The 21,848-nt window shown below is 40.8% G+C and overlaps 1 protein-coding gene across 2 annotated transcripts in view; it reads left to right on the top strand.

The window, feature by feature from the left end:
• The window catches only part of DECR1 (2,4-dienoyl-CoA reductase 1), an 84,879-nt gene that overhangs the window by 20,238 nt on the left and 42,793 nt on the right, over positions 1-21,848 (top strand). For both annotated transcript variants that reach the window (XM_089679690.1, XM_089679691.1), the window contains 3 exons: positions 10,227-10,432; positions 12,983-13,040; positions 14,524-14,610. In XM_089679690.1, coding sequence (XP_089535816.1) covers positions 10,227-10,432; positions 12,983-13,040; positions 14,524-14,610 — 351 coding nt within the window. The remainder of the gene's footprint in view (positions 1-10,226; positions 10,433-12,982; positions 13,041-14,523; positions 14,611-21,848) is intronic.

Raw genomic sequence — 21,848 nt, 5'->3', positions numbered from 1 at the left:
CCAGGGGGCCTGAATGGCCATATTGTCCTCCCCTCACATTTGTGATCATGGAAAACCTTAGACTATTTTTCCCTATCCATCACTCTGCCACCATTGGCTCCAATTTAGACCAAAATACACCACTGGATGGATTATACTCTTGTTGAGGACTCATGCAGATCTGTAGTTGAGAGTTACTGAAAGGTCCTCCTTAATACAACCAGTAAGATAAATGGGGCCCCTCTGCAGAAAAGCACACTTACCTTTTAGCCTCCAATCCATATGTGTTCCTTCACAGAGAGCGAGAACACTACATACATCGTTTACTGGGGCGTTTAGTAGGGCATATAGGCTCCTTTAGAACAACAGGATCTCAATGTGAGTTATGACTTCTTATGCTTTTCATTTTCAGCAATTTGAGTGTCAGCTTATTTTTATCTAATTATGGCGATGGTGCTTAAACCAGATGTCACTGGAAATTAAAACAATGGATAACAAAAGTGACCTTTTCATTTGAAATTTGCTGTATGTCAAAACCAGCGTGCTGTCTTGTAGCATGAAATCATGCTTCTGTATTTGAGTACATTTAACACCAACCTTGACACTTTACATCCTTTTTATAATGGGGGGAGAATGTGTAATGCTCTTAATTTAATTGCTCTTAAAAACTGAGGTCATTCATTACACTTGTAAATTTTAAGACAGGTCACCTCCATATACCTCCATATTTGCATATACATTTACCGTATAATGTATTGGCTAACAAGAAGCCTGATATGGCATCTGTTTTTAAATGTATTCATATTAATGGTAATTAATTTCTAACTTACTGACGTGGCTAAATGGAGTTTTAATATGTCCAACTCACACCAGTATAGTGAAGCTTTTTGTAGAATGCCATAGGTAGGGACATACAGTAGTCGTTTTTAGAGTATGAATCATCAAAAGATTAGTCTGTCCACCAAAGAAGGAGATGGCTTTTCAATAGTGAGCAGGAAAAAGGTTTATTGGATATCTTGGTTACACATGCAGACTCCAAAGGTATGAATTTTGAATTATGAACAGTGTCTTTCCTGATCTTTTTTGCCTCTCCCCCCCACCTGCTTTTTCTTACCTTCTCCCTCTTCCTTTCCTAAGGTGTGTGTGTGTGTGTGTGTGTGTGTGTGTGTGTGTACGTACAGTGGGGCAAAAGAGTATTTAGTCAGCCACCAATTGTGCAAGTTCTGCCATTTAAAAAGATGAGAGAGGCCTGTAATTGGCATCATAGGTAGACCTCAACTATGAGAGACAAAATGAAAAAAAAAAATTCAGACAATCACATTGGCTGATTTGGAAAGTATTTATTTGCAAATTATGGTGGAAAATAAGTATTTGGTCACCTACAAACAAGCAAGATTTCTGGCTCTCACAGACCTGTACCTTCTTCTTTAAGAGGCTTCTCTGTCCTGCACTCATTACCTGTATAAATGGCATCTGTTTGAACTTGTTATCAGTATAAAAGACACCTGTCCACAACCTCAAACAGTCACACTCCAAACTCCACTATGGTGAAGACCAAAGAGCTGTCGAAGGACACCAGAAACAAAATTGTAGACCTGCACCAGGCTGGGAAGACTGAATCTGCAATAGGCAAGCAGCTTGGTGTGAACAAATCAACTGTGGGAGCAATAATTAGAAAATGGAAGACATACAAGACCACTGATAATCTCCCTCGATCTGGGGCTCCACGCAAGTTCTCACCCCGTGGGGTCAAAATGATCACAAGAACGGTGAGCAAAAATCCCAGGACCACACGGGGGGACCTAGTGAATGATCTGCAGAGAGCTGGGACCAACGTAACAAAGGCTACCATCAGTAACACACTACGCCGCCAGGGACTCGGATCCTGCAGTGCCAGACGTGTCCCCCTGCTTAAGCCAGTACATGTCCGGGCCCGTCTGAAGTTTGCTAGAGAGCATTTGGATGATCCAGAAGAGGATTGGGAGAATGTCATATGGTCAGATGAAACCAAAATAGAACTGTTTGGTAGAAACACAACTCGTTGTGTTTGGAGGAGAGAGAATGCTGAGTTGCATCCAAAGAACACCATACCTACTGTGAAGCATGGGGGTGGCAACATCATGCTTTGGGGCTGTTTTTTTGAGTGCAGACCTCCTTCCATCAGCAAGGGTATTGAAGATGAAACATGGCTGGGTCTTCCAACATGACAATGATCCCAAACATACAGCCCGGGCAACAAAGAAGTGGCTTCGTAAGAAGCATTTCAAGGTCCTGGAGTGGCCTAGCCAGTCTCCAGATCTCAACCCCATAGAAAATCTTTGGAGGGAGTTGAAAGTCCGTGTTGCCCAGCGACAGCCCCAAAACATCACTGCTCTAGAGGAGATCTGCTTGGAGGAATGGGCCAACATACCAGCAACAGTGTGTGCCAACTTTGTGAAGACTTACAGGAAACGTTTGACCTCTGTCATTGCCAACAAAGGATATAAAACAAAGTATTGAGATGAACTTTTGATATTGACCAAATACTTATTTTCTACCATAATTTGCAAATAAATTCTTTCCAAATCAGCCAATGTGATTGTCTGGATTTTTTTTCTCATTTTGTCTCTCATAGTTCGGGTCTACCTATGATGCCAATTACAGGCCTCTCTCATCTTTTTAAGTGGGAGAACTTGCACAATTGGTGGCTGACTAAATACTTTTTTGCCCCACTGTATAACCTTCCTTTTTTGTTTGTTTTTTTTTATTGTTTTTTTTTGTCCTGCTTACTATTATCGAAAGTAAAAGAAAAAACTACATTTTAGGTTGACGCCTGAACAGTAAAAGAGGGGAAATCTTCCAATGGAAACACTAGTTCTGGTGACACCTCAGGATTCCCTCACTTTGGAGGGATCTCCTCTCACTTCCTGTTTTATCTATGTAACAGGAAGTGAAGGGAAATCTTCATGGTGGGTCACAGATAGCAAAAAGAAAAAAAAACGGTGTTGTAACCCAGATCCCTCATAGGATTATTGATACAGTGAATGTTTGTTTTTAATTGATTTTAATTTTAAATATAATGTGCAGATGGGGTCCATCATGATCGATGAACTTGTGTGGAGCAATAATGTACAGCTGACAATGGAGCAAATGCAAATAGATAGGAAGTGGCTCAAATAGGACAGAGATCAGCAACGCTAATATAGTATACAAAAAAGCATGGAAAACAAAGTGAAAATCTTATTTGTTATACAGTGCTTAAGCAAACTAAATGTCATTTAGTTAGTGTTTAGATCTACTTTACAATGACTTGAGGGAACAGAGTCTGCCAACACTTACACAGGAGGCCACCTGTCTGCTTTTTTACTTACCTGGTCCTTATTTTATAAATGTCTAAGCGGTCCATTTACCGCCTCCCACCCACCGTATAGGGAAATGACAGATGGGCGGGAGCTCTCTTGTTCTGGGAGGATGTCATATAATGTCCTCCCACTCTAGCTGCGCCTGCGGCTCTTTACCGCAGTCGGTGATCCGCTGTGCCCCTCAGACACAGCGGATCACCAGTCGCGGTAAAGAGACGATGACATACGCTGTACCATGTGATCAGTTGTGTGCAATCACAGCTGATCACATGTAAAAGGGAAATGCTGGTTATTGGCAGTCCTTTCCTCACCCTGACAGCGTGTGAGGAAAGGAGAACCGGCAAGCAGCATTCCTCAGAGGGAACATCTACACTGATAATCAGGGCACTGATTATCAGTGCTGCTTTTTAAGTGCCCATCACTGCCGCCTATCAGTGCCCATTAGTGATGCCTGTCAATGCCTATCAGTACTGCCTATTAGTGCCCATTACTGCCGCCTATCAGTGCCCATTAGTGCTGCCTGTCAATGGCTATCAGTACCGCCTATCAGTGCCCATTAGTGCTGCCTGTCAATGGCTATCAGTACCGCCTATCAGTGCCCATTAGTGCTGCCTGTCAATGGCTATCAGTACCGCCTATCAGTGCCCATCACTGTCGCCTCTCAGTGTCACATATCAGTGCTGCCTATGAGTGCTGTCTTCCGGTGCCCATCAATGATGCCTGCCAGTACCTATCAGTGCCACCTCATCAGCACACATCAGTGAAGGAGAAAAGTTACTTATTTACAAAATTTTATAACAGAAACTAAGAAACATTTTTTTCGAAATTTTTGTCTTTTTTTTTTTTTTTTTTTTTTTAGCAAAAAATAAAAAAAAAACCCAGCGGTGATTAAATACTACCAAAAGAGAGCTCTGTCTCAAAAAAATGATAAAAATTTTGGTTTGGGTACAGTGTTGCATGACCACACAATTGTCAAGCGCGACAGCGCTGAAAGCTGAAAATTGGTCTGGGCAGGAAGGGAGTGAAAGTGCACAGAAGGCAAGTGGTTAAGGATACTATAAATGGCCAGAATTGTGAACCTGTGAATGTGTTCAGCACCACTATCTCTCCCATCCCACTGCCAGCGTTGCCCGCTCAACATGGAGGGTTGAACCAAGTCATATGGGAGAGACAACAGTCCTTTTCACAAGACTTGTAAAAGCCTGCCAAGTCTGGCTGTAGGTGACTGCATAACAGGTAAAGTGAGCTTAGCACAGTTGTAGTGCCTTCTTGCCATTGGTAGTGGATCTTTCAATAATGGGATCAACCTTGGGTTATATCCTTCACCCGTAACTGTCTTTTACAGCAAGGAACACATGGACAGGCAATGCATGTCAAGAAAAGAAAGAGAGTTCTCAGCTCAACTTAACCTGTCTAACAGTATGTGTTTAAAAATGGGTTTAGTTAGCAAACATTTTCAAATACATACTAGAGCCACGTCGCAGCACCCCGATATTCTGTGGTCCTAACTATACAAAATTTGAGAGCCCCCATAGTAGAGGCACATGTATTTAATGGATAGACCAAGGGCAGGTGAACCTGGGGGAGCCCATCCCTCCTTAAAGGTATAGGAGCGCACTGGACACCCAACATGTAGCACAATGGCAGCCAGGGTTTTCAGTTCACCCCTCACTAACAACTCAACAGTACAACAACTCACCCAGCATGTGCTACATGCTGGGTGTCCAGTGCACTCCTGTACCTTTTATGGAGGGGTGGGCTCCCTCAGGTTCACCTGCCCTTGGTCTATCCATTAAATACAAAATTGTATTCTTTGCCATAATACACACCATGGTTGGAGGTCAAATGGCACTGCACATCATCCCAAAAACACCATAGCAACAGTGAATTTTGGAAGCGGGAACATCATGGTTTGGGGCCGTTTTTCAGCATTCGGTACTGGCCAACTTCATATGATTGAAGGAACGGGTGTGGAAATTTTTGAAAACAAAAACTACTTTTCCAGGGACTAAATCAGGGTCCCAATCTTTTTTTACCAAACCCGTATTTAGATCCGAGGTGCTTATAGGAATGTCTGAGGTGACTTAAACTTTTTTTTTTTCATTGCACTATATATCTTCTCTTCCCCTTCCTGCCTGTCTCCAGCACCGCTCCTGGGGACTAGCAGGGAGGGGAGAGACCTTGCAGTGTAATGAGCACCGATTGGCTGCTTTATCAGGCAAGGGGAGTGTCGGGCTTATCCTTTATCCCTTTCGCTGCCAGAGCCGTTTTTGCGTTTTTTGTACACTTTTCTAAATCATTTTAGGCTTGAATATTACACAAGCCACAAACATTTTATTTTTTCTCAGAGCAGAGACCATAGAGGTTAAAATAGTGGTAGTTCCAATTTTTCATGTCGTACAATATTACTGAAAAGGTCTAGGAAATGCAAAATTTAGGTTAAAAAAAATACACTTAACTTAACTGCATTCGTGAAATAGCAACAAACTTCAGTACCCTATATTTTGTATAGGCGATCCTTTTTAAAGCATTTATCGGTCATCAGTATAGAATTATTGCTCTCATTCTGGTGTGTGCGGCAATATGTAACGTGTATCGCAATCAACTCTTTCATGGGTAGGCACCCCAGAGAATGCTTTTATGTTTGTACGTGCGTATATGTAGGGGTAGGGGCTCAATTTTTTTTTTTTGCTTGAGGGGATGTTATGTGCTTGGGTGTAACTTTAATTTTTGTAATTAAAACTTTTTTTTTTTTTCATCACATAGGGGACAAAAAGTCCCCTATCTGATAATTTTTGCTGACAGGTGTTTTTTTTTTTTTTTTTTTTTTTTGTTTTTTTTGTTTTTTTTTGAGACATCCAGGGTCTAAAAGACCCTGCATGTCTCCTCTGAATGTAATGCAGTATACATCACACTGCATTACATTCTTTTCCGGCCTCGATAGCCGGAAAATCTGTGAACTGGGACCTGGAAGTGACATCATAATGTCACGTCAGGACAAGGAGAGGGGAGCAGACGTGTCCATTCTACTCCTTCCCCTCTAGCTACCAGTGCACGCTGAACCAGTCCCGGGCCCACAGATGGACAGGCGGAGACCAGGAGACATAGCGGGCGGGGGGGAGGTTTACATGGGAGGGGGCGGAGGCTGGCACCATAGTGGACTGTGTGAAAGCAATCGGGTGGCAGCGCAGACGCCCAAATGCTTTCACCTGACAGGTGAGCCCTGCTGTTTTCCCTCAATAAGGTTGAAAAAAAAAAAAAACTACATGTCCCAGGCTTCGGGCTATACAAATTCAGCATCCATGAGAAAGGATGAATGGAGAAATGTACCAAGACATTCTTGATAAAAATCTGCTGCCATTTATCAGGATGATGAAGATGAAACAAGGGTAGACATTTCAACAAAACAATGATCCCCAACAAAAAGCCGAAGAAACTATTGGTTTAAAAGAAATAAAGAGAGAAAATAAAGCTGCTAGAATGGCCCAGCCAATCACCTGACTTGAATCCAATAGAAAATCTATGGAAAGAAATAAATATCAGAGTTTATAGAAGAGGCCCATGGGAACCTTTAAGATTTGAAGACTGTGTGGAAGAATGGGCCAAAATCACACCTGAGCAATGCATGTAACTAGTTTCTCCATACAGGAGGCACTTGGAAGCTGTCATTACTAACAAAGGATTTTGTACAAAGTAATACATTTCAGTTAGCGTGTTCAATACTTTTTCCCTGTGTCATTCCATTATATTACACACAACTTAGTTTCTGAACACATTTTGTTTTGGTTTCTTTGTATGTATGGATATGAACATGTGGTGAAAGTGTGTGTGTGTGTGTGTATGTGTATATGTGTGTGTATGTATGTATGTGTATATATATATATATATATATATATGTATGTGTGTATATATGTGTGTGTGTGTATATATATATATATACACACACACGTGAGACTCGAAAAATTAGAATATTGTGCAAAAGTTCATTTATTTCAGTAATGCAACTTAAAAGGTGAAACTAATGTATGAGAGACTCATTACATGCAAAGCAAGATAGTTCAAGCCGTGATTTGTCATAATTGTGATGATTATGGCTTACAGCTCATGAGAGCCCCAAATCCATAATCTCAGAAAATTAGAATATCACATGCAATCAATAAAACAAGGATTGTACATAGAACAATATCGGACCTCTGAAAAGTAGAAGCATGCATATGTACTCAGTACTTGGTTTGGGCCCCTTTTGCAGCAATTGCTGCCTCAATGCGGCGTGGCATGGAAGCTATCAGCCTGTGGCACTGCTGAGGTGTTATGAAAAGACCAGGATGCTTCAATAGCAGCCTTCAGCTCTTCTGCATTGTTCGGTCTCGTCTCTCATCTTTCTCTTGGCAATGCCCCATAGATTCTCTATGGGGTTCAGGTCAGGAGAGTTTGCTGGCCAATCAAGCACAGTAATCCCACGGTCATTGAACCAGGTTTTGGTGGTTTTGGCAGTGTGGGCAGGTGCCAAGTCCTGCTGGAAAATGAAGTCAGCATCCCCATAAAGCTCATCTGCGGAAGGAAGCATGAAGTGCTCCAAAATCTCCAGATAGACGACTGCGTTGACCCTGGACTTAATGAAGCACAGTGGACCAACACCAGCAGATGACATGGCTCCCCAAATCGGCACAGACAGTGGAAACTTCACACTGGACTTCAAGCATCTTGCAATGTGTGCCTCTCCATTCTTCCTCCATACTGTGGGTCCTTGGTTTCCAAATTAGATGCAAAGGTTGCTCTCATCAGAATAGAGGACTTTGGACCACTGAGCAACAGACCAGGTCTGTTTTTTTTTAGCCCAGGTAAGACGCTTCTGACGTTGTTTGTTTGTTGTTCAGGAGCGGCTTGACAAGAGGAATACAACATTTGAAGCCCATGTCCAGGATCCGTCTGTGTGTGTGTTTTGGCTCTTGATGCACTGACTCCAGCCTCAGTCCACTCCTTGTGAAAGTCCCCAACACTTTTGAATGGCCTTTTCCTGACAATCCTCTCCAGGCTGTGTTCATCCCTGCTGCTTGTGCACCTTTTTTCTTCCACACTTTTCCCTTCCACATAACTTTCTATTAATGTGCTTTGATACAGCACTTTGAGAACATCCAGCTTCTTTTGCAATTACCTTTTTGAGGCTTTCCCTCCTTATGGAGGGTGTCAATGATGGTTTTCTGTACAACTGTCAGGTCAGCAGTCTTTCCCATGATTGTGATTCCTACTGAACCAGACTGAGAGACCATTTAAAGGCTCAGGAACCCTTTGCAGGTGTTATGGCTTAATTAGCTGATTAGAGTGGGACACTTTGAGCCTAGAATATTGCACCTTTTCTCAATATTCTAATTTTCTGAGATTGTGGATTTGGGGTTTTTATGAGCTGTAAGCCATAATCATCCCAATTATGACAAATCACGGCTTGAACTATCTTGCTTTGCATGTAATGAGTCTATCTCATATTAGTTTCACCTTTTTAAGTTGCATTACTGAAATAAATGAACTATTGCACGATATTCTAATTTTTCAAGTTTCACGTGTGTGTATATGTATGTATGTATGTATGTATGTATGTATGTGTATATATATTTATTATTATAATTTTTTTTTTCAGCACAGGTTACTTAGTATAAGTGTTGGGTAACATTTTTAAAACTAGTTAGGCTTTATTGGGAATTTCACTTCAAATATATATTTATTTATTTTTTTAATACATGCAATGTAAAGCCCTATATTTAACATGGCATCAGCCCTTGCAGTCTCCCTACAGCAGGGCTCAGACTGGGGAAGGGAACAGCAGAACACAAAGCAAATCAGTTGTGTTGCAGTGCAAGGAGAATGCTGATAGGAGGAAAGTATAGAGTGAAGGAGAGAAGAGTTCTTCAGTCTGCTGCTTTTCCTTTCTTTGTCCAGTCACAGGCTGGGGGAAACCTTACCTGGAAGTGTTACTTAAAGTGGTTGTAAACCTCTAAGCACTAAGTGTCATTCCTGTCCACTGCCTTGTTCCTCTGCTATAAGAATGAGTCACTTCTGATATGTTTTCCTGACACCAAGAGAAAATGGTGACAGGGGATGGACCTCCAGCAGATTGACGGGCTCAGCTCTGTTCCTGTGTGTTCTGTGAAGGGGCTGTGTCCCTTCCCTCCAATCAGGGCTCAGAGCTTTCCTCCCTGATGTAACTTCAGCTTTCATCTGTGTATCGTCAAAGGGAAGTTACTTCACTGGGTATAGGTAAGGGTTTACAACCACTTTAACTGCAGCAGAGCAAAATCAGGTCTCTTGTCCTGCCAGACAGGGATGTCTATTGACAGAGCTGTGTAAATCACAGGACTGGATGGAAAGAAATGCTTATGCAAGTAAATCCATTTCATATATGTAGTTCATCTATTTAGCTGTTTGCCTGAAGTAGTGGCTTCTGCAGTCAAGGTCAGAATTTTGTCTTTTGGTAACTCTTATGACATTTAGGCAGCTGGGTGGGAAGGGTAGTGGCAACAGAGCTTTTTAAATGATTACAAATACAATTAGACCACAGGGATTACTAAAACAAGCTGAGCTTTGAATTGCAGAAAAAATAAAAGGGACACGTCCGGGATTATTTACTAAAAGTGGTGCAGCTCTGCATAGAAACCAATCAGCTTCCAAATTGTATTACCAAAACTTTACTGAACATGCTTAAGTTAAAAGCTGGTTGGCTATCATGCACAGCTTCACCATATTCTGGGTGCTCCAGTGTTAGTAAATCTACCCATTTATCTTGGTATAGAATCATTTTGGAATGATTATTAATGGTGAGGGAACATGCAATCCCTTATTTTTTGTACTGGGGGGAGGGGAGAAATCCTATGTGAGCACTACAGTAACTACTTTGTCTTCTTCTTCTGCCAGGTTTTCAGTCGTGGAACCCCAGCTTTATCGAATGATAACATAGATGCCCCTCAAGCCAGGTTATTTCCCGCTCAGCAGAATGTGATGCTGCCTCCCAACACTTTTAAAGGAAAAGTTGCCTTCATCACTGGTGGAGGAACAGGACTTGGCAAAGGCATGACAATGGCATTGTCTAGACTTGGAGCTGAATGTGTGATATCTAGCAGGTAATGCACCATCCTCCTCCAACTATGATTTAGACACCAGTCAAATATGTATGCAAAATCCAACTGTCCTTCGCTGTCTGTAGGTAGAGTTCATCACCAATGAAGGAACACTCAACAGCATGAGGGTACACATTTAAACAGAGCTGTGGATTCTCAGGTAGCAGACAGACCTGGTGCCGGCATTTCCCAGGGAAAAAGTATAATTAGATTTTTACCAGTCTGGTCACTTAATCCCCATAGCATGTGCTAGTGTGTTTTTCCATGTGAATTTCAGACATATTAAAAAGTATAGAAAAATAACATACAAAGGGAAGTTAGAGGGACTGAAAGGAGGAAAAGGGAACAATGATATCTGTAGCTGGGGACCTATTGTCAAGAAGCCATCAACCAAATCTGTGCCAACATAGATTAGCAAGGAAACTTTCTTCTGTTTTACCTGCACAGGAAGTAGTAAAATCTCCTTCTTGGGGGCACAGATAATAATAAAATCCTGACAAATGTTCCAAACCTTCTTCACTGTACTAGACATTTTTTATTGCTTCTTGTGTTCCCTTTGGTGGATTCCCTTTTACGTTCATTCAGTTGACAAAGTGTAGACCTTTTTCCATCCATTTTTGTTCTATCAAACAAAGTGAGGAGAAAACTTTCAAGTGGTAACACAGATACCATAAAGACTTAAAGGCATAGTTCACCTTTACCTAAAATCTGCATGTGAAGTAAGGGGCATCTGGTAGATAAAGACAAACTAAAGTTGAATAATTCTCTTGTTATAGGTGTAGGCCATTAATGTACCTCCATGAAGCATGATTGGAAAACTTCCAGGACATGGCTAGGATTTTGCTAAGAGAGGCTCAGCTATTACTCTTCACCTTCAGCCTCACAGGAGTTCTTTCTCTGGTTCAAACCCCCTCGCATGCGCATTCTCTTCCCTGATGCAGTAGCTCTGAGCTCAGCATTTCAGAGCTCACTCCTGATGGTCAAAGTGAGTAGCAATAGCTGGGTCTCTCTTAGCAACGTCCTGGAAGTGCTCCAGTAAGACTTCATAAAGTTTGTGAATGACCTACAGCAAAGGCCTTATTCAACTTTAGTTAATGCTGCACAGTTTGTTCTAATCTTCAAAGGCAGTGTTTTTTTGGTAAAGGTGAACAGCAGATATATGGGGTATACAGTATTAAAAAAAAAAAACCATCCATGTTCGCCACCATGGCTGTAGCTGTCCCCCGCTGGCTCTAAGTGCTCTGCTCTGCCCTCCAGCTGTAGCTCCAGGCTGGAAATGGGTGGGCTCAGCTGCCTTTGGCTATCAGCCATGTGCTGAAAGTTGAAGCCAGTTGTCAGTCAATCAGCTGTTTGGATTCTGACAGTATGGTCGGGATCCTTCCAGAACCTGGATAGGCTCTGTGATGCAAGCTGACAGCAGGCTTTAGCCCACGGTCGACTGATTCTGGGTCATAGGAGAGCAAAAGTAAGTTTTTGTTTGTTTGTTTTTTTGTTTTTTTTCAAGATCTATTGACACAGATCTATCACTGTATGGCCAAGTAGTCCATTTACTCAGAGCTTATGAGTTGACTTACTGACCAGCTCCCAGTTCTTGGAGTCTCAGTCCTCCATTTGCATTCTCTTTTAATGTAAATCTTATTTTAAAAGGTTATTTTGCCTTTAAAGTAAACACTGCAGTGCAGTCAAGGGACCATAGTCGGGTACAAATAATTGTGCGGTGTACAGGAATGTATTGTCCCACAAATTGCAGCCCTAGAAGCCAACAAGGCTTCTGCAATGCCCAGCCAAATAAAACTTGTGTTCTGTGTGGTTGCTGCCACCCTGCATGAAATTCAGTAAGGGTGGTACGTTGAGAGCATACTCTTTCAGCCTGCCACCTTGATAACAGGAATGAGCGTGGAGCTGCCATCCCCCACATCCACAAATCTGCCCTTGCCACATACATTGCATGCAGAGTGTGCGGTGAGACATTTTTACATGCCTCCCCTGCCCAAGTGCTAGATCACGTGGACAGAGCAAAGAATACAGCTGAATGAGCACATCTTTTGAAACAACCCTGTAGGGCATTGTATCTCAACATAGGGGGATAAACAAGTATAAAAAAAAAAAAGCCTGCCCATGTTGATTGGGTGATTTTGTAGAGGTTAATATTAAAGTCACAAAGGTAAAGTTGGAAAAAAATCGGCCGATTTTTGCCGATCTGCCGATTTTTCGCGGCAATGATGGGCAAATCGGCCGATCTTTTTACCAATTAAAAAATCTGCGCATGAGCCGTGGCCTGCAAGAAAAAGAAGAATTCCAGTCCGCTATTATATTTGACATGAAAAAATATTGTGGTTGCAACAATGTATCTATTTGTATCCGAATAAAAATCTGTATCTGAAATGGATACAAATAGATACAATGTTGTAACCGCTATAATGTCAAATATAATAGCAGAGTTCTCTGCAGGGCACAGAAGTAATTAAATGCTGGCCGTAGATGGGACGAAAATCGAACATCGCTTTTATTTTTTTTTTTTTTTTTTTTTTTAAATTCTGATTCTACTTTCAGGAAATTGGATGTATTGAAAGAAACCGCAGCTGAGATCTCAACAGAAACTGGAAATAAGGTAGTTTTTTTTAAATTTGACTTTAAATGTACTGTACTCCAGTGTTTTTATAGGTTTATATTTTTAGATAATTTTTTTTCTTGCTTGGTTTTGCATGTTCAGTCTGCCTTTTTTTACACAGACCTGTTACTCCCTTATATTGCCCTTGTACTTAGTGATGCATTATTTAACATACATGCAGACTGACCCAGTCACTGTTTTTTCAGTGATATACATCTACTTATTAATACAGAGAGATCCTGATACATTATTTCCTAATCATACAGACAGATCCTATTGCTGTCCATTTTAGTTTGTGTAACTAGGAAATATAATATCACTGCCAGACCCCGTTGCTGTCCTTTTGCTCAGTGATATTATTTCCTATTCATATAGACAGACTCGGTTATTGTCCTTCCACTCAGTGATTGCTGTCCCTTCACTCCGCCTTGTTACTCCCTACTTGTATAGATAGATAATGTAATACCTTCCCATGTTACTGTCAGCCATTCATTTTTTTTTTTTTTTTGGCATTTGAACACATTTATTTAACTGCAGATAACTTTATTTAAGGCTAAGTTCACCTTTTTGTAAAAAAAAAAAAAAAGAAACACACACACTGTGCAGTCAAGGGTCCCCAGTACCTTTTTTTTTAAAACACAAAAATCCAAAGTTTGGGGTTCAGAGTCATTTCTGTAGAACCATGGCCTTGCTGAAAAACTTCTAACTGGAGGGATCTATGCCATCCTGCCTGGGATCTGGACTGCCCCATAGGTTGAGCACATGCCAAGTATGCATGTTCAAGTCTCATGCATGCGCAGCACACTGACCATAGCCACCATGGTGATAAAGGAAGCACAGTGCATGCACGCATTTTTAAAACTAGCAGAATGCTTATTCCAATAATGCTGGTAGTGCACACAAAATTTAGAGTGCCCTAGATCACAGGCAGCATGACGCAAATCTCTCACATTAGTAATTTGTCAACCAGGCTGTATGATAGCCCCAATGGACCTCCATATATGGCACTTAAACTCGGAATTGTAAAGTTATGCAATGGATTTTAAAGCAAGTCCCTTGACTGAATAGTTCATTGTTTTACCAGGGTGAACCTATCCTTTTTAGAATAGTGGCATTACTTACCTCTTGTACAGGTTTGTAAAATATAAGCACCCTACATTTTTACAAATGCAAGATAACTGTGCAAACAATAGAGCATTTCTTTCAACTGTGTAAATGTTTTCCTTTATAAAATTAGGACATTTCCCATGTGAATGTACCAAAATAACAGTTTTACTAACAGAAAAGTTTGCAGATTATGAAGAGTTATTTATTACAGATGTGAATAACAGACCCAAAAAATAGGGGGAGTTTTGGAGAAAGAAAGCACAGGGGATTTGTGCAAGCATACTCCTACATTCAGGAAGGACAGTTTCTCATAACTGTTTAGCATAATAGGAGTTTGTCAGCAGCTGAATTTATGATGCTCTTTGGTGTCTGGCAGGTCCATGCTCTCCAGTGTGATGTCCGAGACCCCGAGTCTGTTAAAAAAGCCATTGCTGAGATGATTGAGGTGGCAGGACATCCAAATGTAAGTATTTTTCTTCAGGATAACCATGTCCTCCTTCTGTGTTCCAACAAACTAGTATTTTCTATATTGTACCTTGTTGGACTTTTTAAAGCTTTTCTAAAGTCAATTGTTTAAATTTTAAATATTTAAAAAATGTTATACATACCTGCTCTGTGTAATGGTATTGCACAGAGCGTCCCTAAACAATCTGAGGCCCTCTGGCCACTCCTCTTTTCGGTCTACCACCACTGCAAGCCTTTCTATGGGGTCAGACATGCGGGCTTGATCCTGAGGCTTTGTGTCCATAGAGCAGTGGTTCTTAACCTTTTTGGAGGTACTGAACCCCACCAGTTTCATATGCGCATTCACCGAACCCTTCTTAATTTGAAAAATAAAATATGATTTTTAAAATTCAAAACATACGTATATATTTATACATAGGTGCACAAAATGAACAAAACCATTAAGAACAAAGAACAAAACCATTAAAACATGATTTTCACACAAAAACAAAATAATGAATATTTACCGCAAATCAGTGTGACTTCTGCTGTTGTCTTTCAGAGGCCAGTTCAGAAATGCGCGGCATTACCTTGGCAAGTGCCACTCTCATGTGATTTTCGCAACAAAGTCTGTTCCTTTTCTTTGTCTTTATGTCCAGCATCCTCGAAAAGGATTGCTCGCAAAGATATGTTGTAACAAACGGTATGAAAATTCATCCCCCATATAGTAATTCATCCCCCATATAGTAATTCATCCCCCATATAGTAATTCATCCCCCATAGTAATTCATCCCTCATAGTAATTCATCCCTCATAGTAATTCATCCCCCCTATAGTAATTCATCCCCCATATAGTAATTCATCCCCCATATAGTAATTCATCCCCCATAGTAATTCATCCCCCATATAGTAATTCATCCCCCCATATAGTAATTCATCCCCCCATATAGTAATTCATCCCCCCATATAGTAATTCATCCCCCCATATAGTAATTCATCCCCCCTATAGTAATTCATCCCCCATATAGTAATTCATCCCCCATATAGTAATTCATCCCTTATAGTAATACATCCCCCATATAGTAATTCATCCCTTATAGTAATTCATCCCTTATAGTAATTCATCCCCCATATAGTAATTCATCCCCCATATAGTAATTCATCCCCCATATTAATTCATCCCCCATATTAAGTCCCCAAGTCCCCCCTGTGTCAATTCACTTACCTTTGCTCCGCGCGTTCCTCTCGCTGTATTCCCGCGCCGTTCCGGTCTTCAGGGCGGACTGTGAGAGGAGCCTAGCTCCTCTCACGTTCGTCACGCTGCCCCGCCTACACACATCCTGACAGCCAATCACTGGCTATCAGGATGTGAGTGGCAGCGAGACTGGCCAATCATTGCATTTGAGTCCCTGCCGCCCGAGAGGAGGGAGGGGAGCTGGCGCCCGGCACACAAGAGCCGCGGCTTGCCGACCACTGGGCTAAGCGATGTTGCGTGACCACCTGCAGCCAATGATGGACAAGCGGGGCATGTCATCACAAATCATATGAGTCGGGTGTGGGTCACCTCCGCCGAACCCCCGAGACTGACTCACCGAACCCCTGGGGTTCGATCGAACCCAGGTTAAGAACCACTGCCATAGAGAGAAGAGATGCAGCTGTGCACATCACTGGATCAATTGAAGATTCAGTTAAGTATTTAAAGAGGTGGGGGAGTACAGGACATTGTAAAAAACAAATTTGTACCTTCATGCAGGGAATGCATTATAAATGCTCTTGCTTCAGAACCACTTTAACAAAGTAATTCTTACACATTGGCAGGGATAAGGTTATGGAAAGTATGGATGATGTACGTTAAATAGGAGTGCAGTGTGGATGAATTCAAGTTTGACAATATCATCTTTTCAGTCCTCCACAATGTTTATGGCCAGGACCAAAAAATAAAGTGTGTATGTATGTATGTGTATTTATGAGCCCCTTTTGTACCTGAGAACAGAGGTCATATGATTATAAAATATATAAACAAATGTTTTTTACCTATTTTAATCTGAATGCGTTATTTTATAATGTAAGGGTTCACGTATACTTTAAAGGCAGACAGCGTCTGTTGTGTATTTAGATAACCCAACTCTGGAAATTTCTTGTCTTGTAATGTATGGTTTGTAATGTATGTTTAAGAAACAGATATTGTGTAAATGGAGTAAAAAAAAAAAAAGACCTAAAACATCAAAAAAACCTACAAACTGAGCTCCATTTACTATGCAGTGCTAAAAATGATCTGGCATTGAAAGAAAAAATAAAATAAATTGGCCCTTCCTGTTGTACATTGCCTTAGTGTCACAGGATCCACTCTGTCCTGTGTATCTGATCACTAGGAGTAAAGCCGGGTACACACGTACTGAAAGTCATCTGGTTTAGTAGGAATGACCAGTCCTATAGAATGGTCATGCTGGAAAACCAGCCCTTGTCAATGGCTGCAAGAGCTGATCAGTGTATTGTGGCGGTCAGAATACAAATGTGCAGCGGGAGAGATCACTGCATCAACATCGCTTGTGTTGATGCAGGGATCTGTCAGTTTTAACAAGTGGGTTTAACACAAAAAAAAACTGTGTGTATACCCAGATTTAATCCTCCATCTCAGCCAGGAACTTACCCTGTAAGGACATAACCCCATAATATTTAATAAAATATTTAAAAAAAAATATGCATACAGCATTAAATACCTGTACTTTTAAAACACATTAGATAGTTAGTTCGTATATGCAGGGACCAAGCTTTTTTTAGGAATTTAAGCTCTTACCTCTGCTCGATCAGTCAAGTGAGGTCCAGGCCAGTGGCTGCAGCATCACTCTTGTGCTTCTTGGTCTCACAGGAGACACAGGCAGCAACAGGAGCCATAGACGCCTGCTGCTGTCAAACTCCTGTAAGGAGGGAGCAGGGGTTTGGTTTACCGGCACTATGTGTCTATGAATACACACGGTCTGGATTGGGAGGGTGCCCCCTTAGCACATAGCTTGTTGATGGGGCACTCACAGGAAGTAGGAGGAGCAGCTTTCCGTACTGGTAGGTGACTCCAAAATAGAGGAAAGGGACTGTTTTGTGCAATATCATTGCATGGAGCAGGTACTGAGGGTATAAAAAAGAATCAACCCCCTTTAAAATAATCATTTAGTTGCTTTGCAGCCTGAAATGAAGGCAGGCACAGGTTTTGTTTTTATCCAGCTGTATTTACTCAGTACAACTTATAACATCCAAGTGAAAGATATAACACCAACATGTCAGAAAAAAATTAAAAAAACAGAATAACTGAGTTGGAAAAAGGATCACCCCCTTGTGTCGGTATGTTGTTGAACCACCTTTTGCTTTAATTACAGCCTTTAGTCTGTTGGGATATGTCTCTACTAACCTTGCATATCTAGACTTTGCAATATTTTCCCGCGCTTCAGAACTGCTCAAGTTCATTTAAATTTGATGGTGACAGTTTATGGACTGTAGTGTTCCAAGTCATTCCACAGGTTTTCAGTGGGTTTAAGTCTAGGCCCTGACTCGTCCATGCAAGGACACTCACCTTTTTCTCCTTCAACCACCATGTGGTAATTTTTGCTGTGTTCTTTGGGTCATTGTTATATTGGTAGGTAAACCTTCTTCTCATTGACCACTTTTCTGGCAGAAGGCAGCATATTTTCCTCAAGAATTTGATGGTATTTTCCCATCCATTATTTCCTTCTATCCTGACAAGTGCTCCAGTCCCTGCTCAGAAAAACTCTCCCATAACAGGATATTCTCACCTCCATACATTACTGTAGGAATGGTGTTATTTGCATAATGAGCTGTAATGGATTTCCGCCAGGCATATCATTTAGTGTTGAGGCCAAATAATTCAATTTTCTCATCTGACTGTAACACCTTTTGTCCATGTGGCCTCAGAATCTTCAAGGTGCGTTTTGACAAAACTCAGTCATGACTGCATGTAGCCTTTGTTGAGGGGTGTTTTTTTTTTCTTGAAACCCTCCCATACAATTTTATTGTATCCATCTCCTGACTTGTGCCTGTCCACAACTTTATCCCGGATGTCTGTTGACAGTGACTTACCACTCATAGTTGATTGTTTGTTTGCTTCAGTTATACTACCTGGGACTGAAATGCTCCAGGAAAGCTCTTTTCATGCTTCGCTAATCAAAATGATTACCACTCATCCCAGCTGAAAGTCCAATGGCTTTGTGTGCCATTGAGAAGGTGATTAGCTACACCTAATTGAGTTTACAAGTCATTGTTAGGAAGGGGAGGCGATCCTTATTTCAACTCGGTGATTCTGTTTTTTATATTATTTGTTTGTTTTTTTTGTTCTGACATGTTGGTGTTATGTCTTTTCACTTGGATGTTATAAGTTGCACTGAGTAAATATAGCTGGATAAAACATAAATTGTGTTTGTCTTCATTTCTGTCCGCAAAGAAACAAAATGTAATTATTTTAAAGGGGGTGATTTTTTTTTTATAGCCTCTGTAATTATAACATTATTTATTTAAAAAATTTTTTTTTTTTTTTGCTAAAGCAAAAAAAACCTTTAGTACACTTTAAAGATTAAATCAATTTAAATTTAGGATTAGACACAGTTGTCCTGATGTATTGCATATTCAGCAGAATACAAAATAATGCGTTTGCTACATTCCACTTGCTACTGATGACTCAATATCTACCTCATACACAGAGTCCCTCTAACTCAAGCACTTTAAAAAAGAGAGAGCGAGAGAAAAAGAAAAAATAAAGACTTCATCTGCAGTTTTGATGTAGTTACCTTTTGGCTTCAGTGAACAATTTTGGCTGCCAGGGCATCCTGGGACTTGTAGTTTGACTACAGAAGGCCAATCAGCATTTCTGTGAAGATTAATACACCATAATGCTTAACTGTGTTCTGTCTATATTCTCCACATGTCTTCTCTCTGTCTGTGGTCTCTCCTTGTCTTCTCTCTGTCTGTGGTCTCTACATGTCTTCTCTCTGAACTCATTCATTCATTTTATCACCTGCTGGACTTGAATTGGTAACAGATGTGTCACATCACTCCTCAGATCCCTTTTTTAGTTCTACCTTCTGAGACCTTCTCCTCATCCCCTGATATATCTTCCTATGGCAGCACGCTTTGCATTTGCACCGCTTTATTAGCGCCATGCCTGAAAGGCTGATGAAAGCAAATGGACACATCTCTTATTAAAGTGTTCTCACTATTCTGTTTGAAGTATAGTGTCCACTGTTCGGCAGGTGATCAGGAAAAATAGATAGAATTGCTTGTAACCCTTGAAAGGATTCCTTTGTATAAATATTAACAGTTCATGCAAACACTAAGCTGAGCAATATTAGAGGCCTGGAACCTTTTTGTTTCTAGAAAACTTTTTTTATCAAGTAAAATGATATCAAGAATATTTGCCAAAATCTGAAAGCAGACCTTATTGGTTATCATTAATGCGGTGGCTAAATGAATACCATGACTTGGGGGGGGGGGGGGGGGGGGGGTCTAGCTGATTGGTGGGGAGAATTTCTCCATCCATCTCATTTTTGTGTATGGACAAATTACTTTTTTTTTTTTTCGTTCAGCCCACTGCCCGAAAGTAGAAGAAACTGTCTATGGCCAATGTAAAGTGTAACTAAAGGCAAAAGATTATTTTATTATTTATTATATATTTTTTTTTTTTTTAGTTTTTGATAGAGTGGAGAAGGATTAGAACACGTGTCAGTTTACATTGCTGTCTGTGCCCCCAGTTGGGAGATTCTCTCTTACTATATGTCCTGTTTACCGTTCCCATTGAAAGTGAATGTAAAAGAAAATCCACATTTTTGGGTTGACATCAGAGCCCAAAGTCTTGGCTCACACTACTATGACCTGAAAGTCGCGTAACTTACAGTGCGATTTTTGCCAGGTGATTTGAGTACTACTTTGAAGCAACTTTCAGGGGATGCCTGGGTAATCTTCATGTAATGTCGGATCCAAATCACATCAATATAGATGAAGATCCGACTTGGAGGCAACTTCCATTAAAGTCTATGGGCGCAAGTCAGATAGCAGTCGCCTTGCAGTAGTACAAGAAACTTTTTCTAAAGTCAGAGCAACTTCTTCAGTAGTGCTAATTAAGCTCTCATTGGGATTTCACATGTCACGCGGGTCTCTCAAGTCAGATCCCAAGTCGTGGCAGAGTGAACTGAGTCTAATAGAGGGGAGATCCTCCAATGGGGACACTAGTTCTGGTGATGCATTGGGATTCCCTTACTTTGGAGGGGTTTCCTCTCACTTCTCTTTTGGCTATGGGACAGGAAGTGAAGGGAAATCTCAATGGGACACAAAAAAAACAGATGGGGATTACAAAAACCCCTTACTCTATCCAAAATGAAAATTAAAAAAGTTTTGGTTTTTAGTTACACTTTAAGACCCCATTCACACTCGACGCTCAGAAATGTTCAACAAGTAAAATCCCATTATTTCCTAAGGACCCTGTTGTCACTTGAGTATTCTGTTTCCTGTAGCTTAACATTTGTTGCTCAAAAAAAGTACTTGCGCTACTTTTCAGGCCGATCTGAGTGTTTTGTCCTCAGACTTGAATGGAAAATGCCTGAACAGTGGGAATGAGCATTTTTTATGTGTGTGTTTTTTTTGGGGTTTTTTTAGCAATTTTCAGCTCAAACAGCAACTCTAAACGCAACTCTGCAAAAAAAAAAATGCTCAAAAGTGCCTGAAAAAACGCCAGCCCAAGAACAATTATGGAGATCAGGAATTTTTACACCTCCGGCTGCATATTAGTTTGCACTACCTACTACCACTTACTGTGGATAGATAAGTAAGATTGCAAGGGAATTGGCAACCTGTAAAGTCTCAATGCTTGTGCCATAGCTGCATTGCAGTACCATTCCTTTTCATTGTCAGTACACTCAAACATGCTACCATATATTGTAGTGTGCTGCATCTAAAAAAAAAGGTGCATACCCAGTTTTTGGTACATTGGCTACCCAATGAAATGAATAAGATGCCTTTAACACTTTTCACACAATGCACCAACACAGACCAGTGTTAAGTGGCCCTAAATAAGTTTAGCCCAGAAAAACATGAACTCCAGCAGCAGGTTAGCCTAAGGCTGGCCATACATTATACAATTCTCTTGAGATTTTTGGTTTAGATTTACCAAAAACCATATAATAGGAGGTCAAACTTAACAGCACTTTCAATTGTATCCAGTTAGGCAGGCTCTTGCACTACATAGTTGAAGGTAAATCT

Source organism: Staurois parvus, unplaced genomic scaffold, assembly GCF_062004578.1.
Source record: "Staurois parvus isolate SC_StPar_1 unplaced genomic scaffold, SC_StPar_1.0 ptg000230l, whole genome shotgun sequence".
In the NCBI taxonomy this organism is placed as follows: domain Eukaryota; kingdom Metazoa; phylum Chordata; class Amphibia; order Anura; family Ranidae; genus Staurois; species Staurois parvus.
The sequence above is the reverse complement of the archived record's forward strand: the minus strand, read 5'-3'. Positions and strand labels throughout refer to the sequence as shown.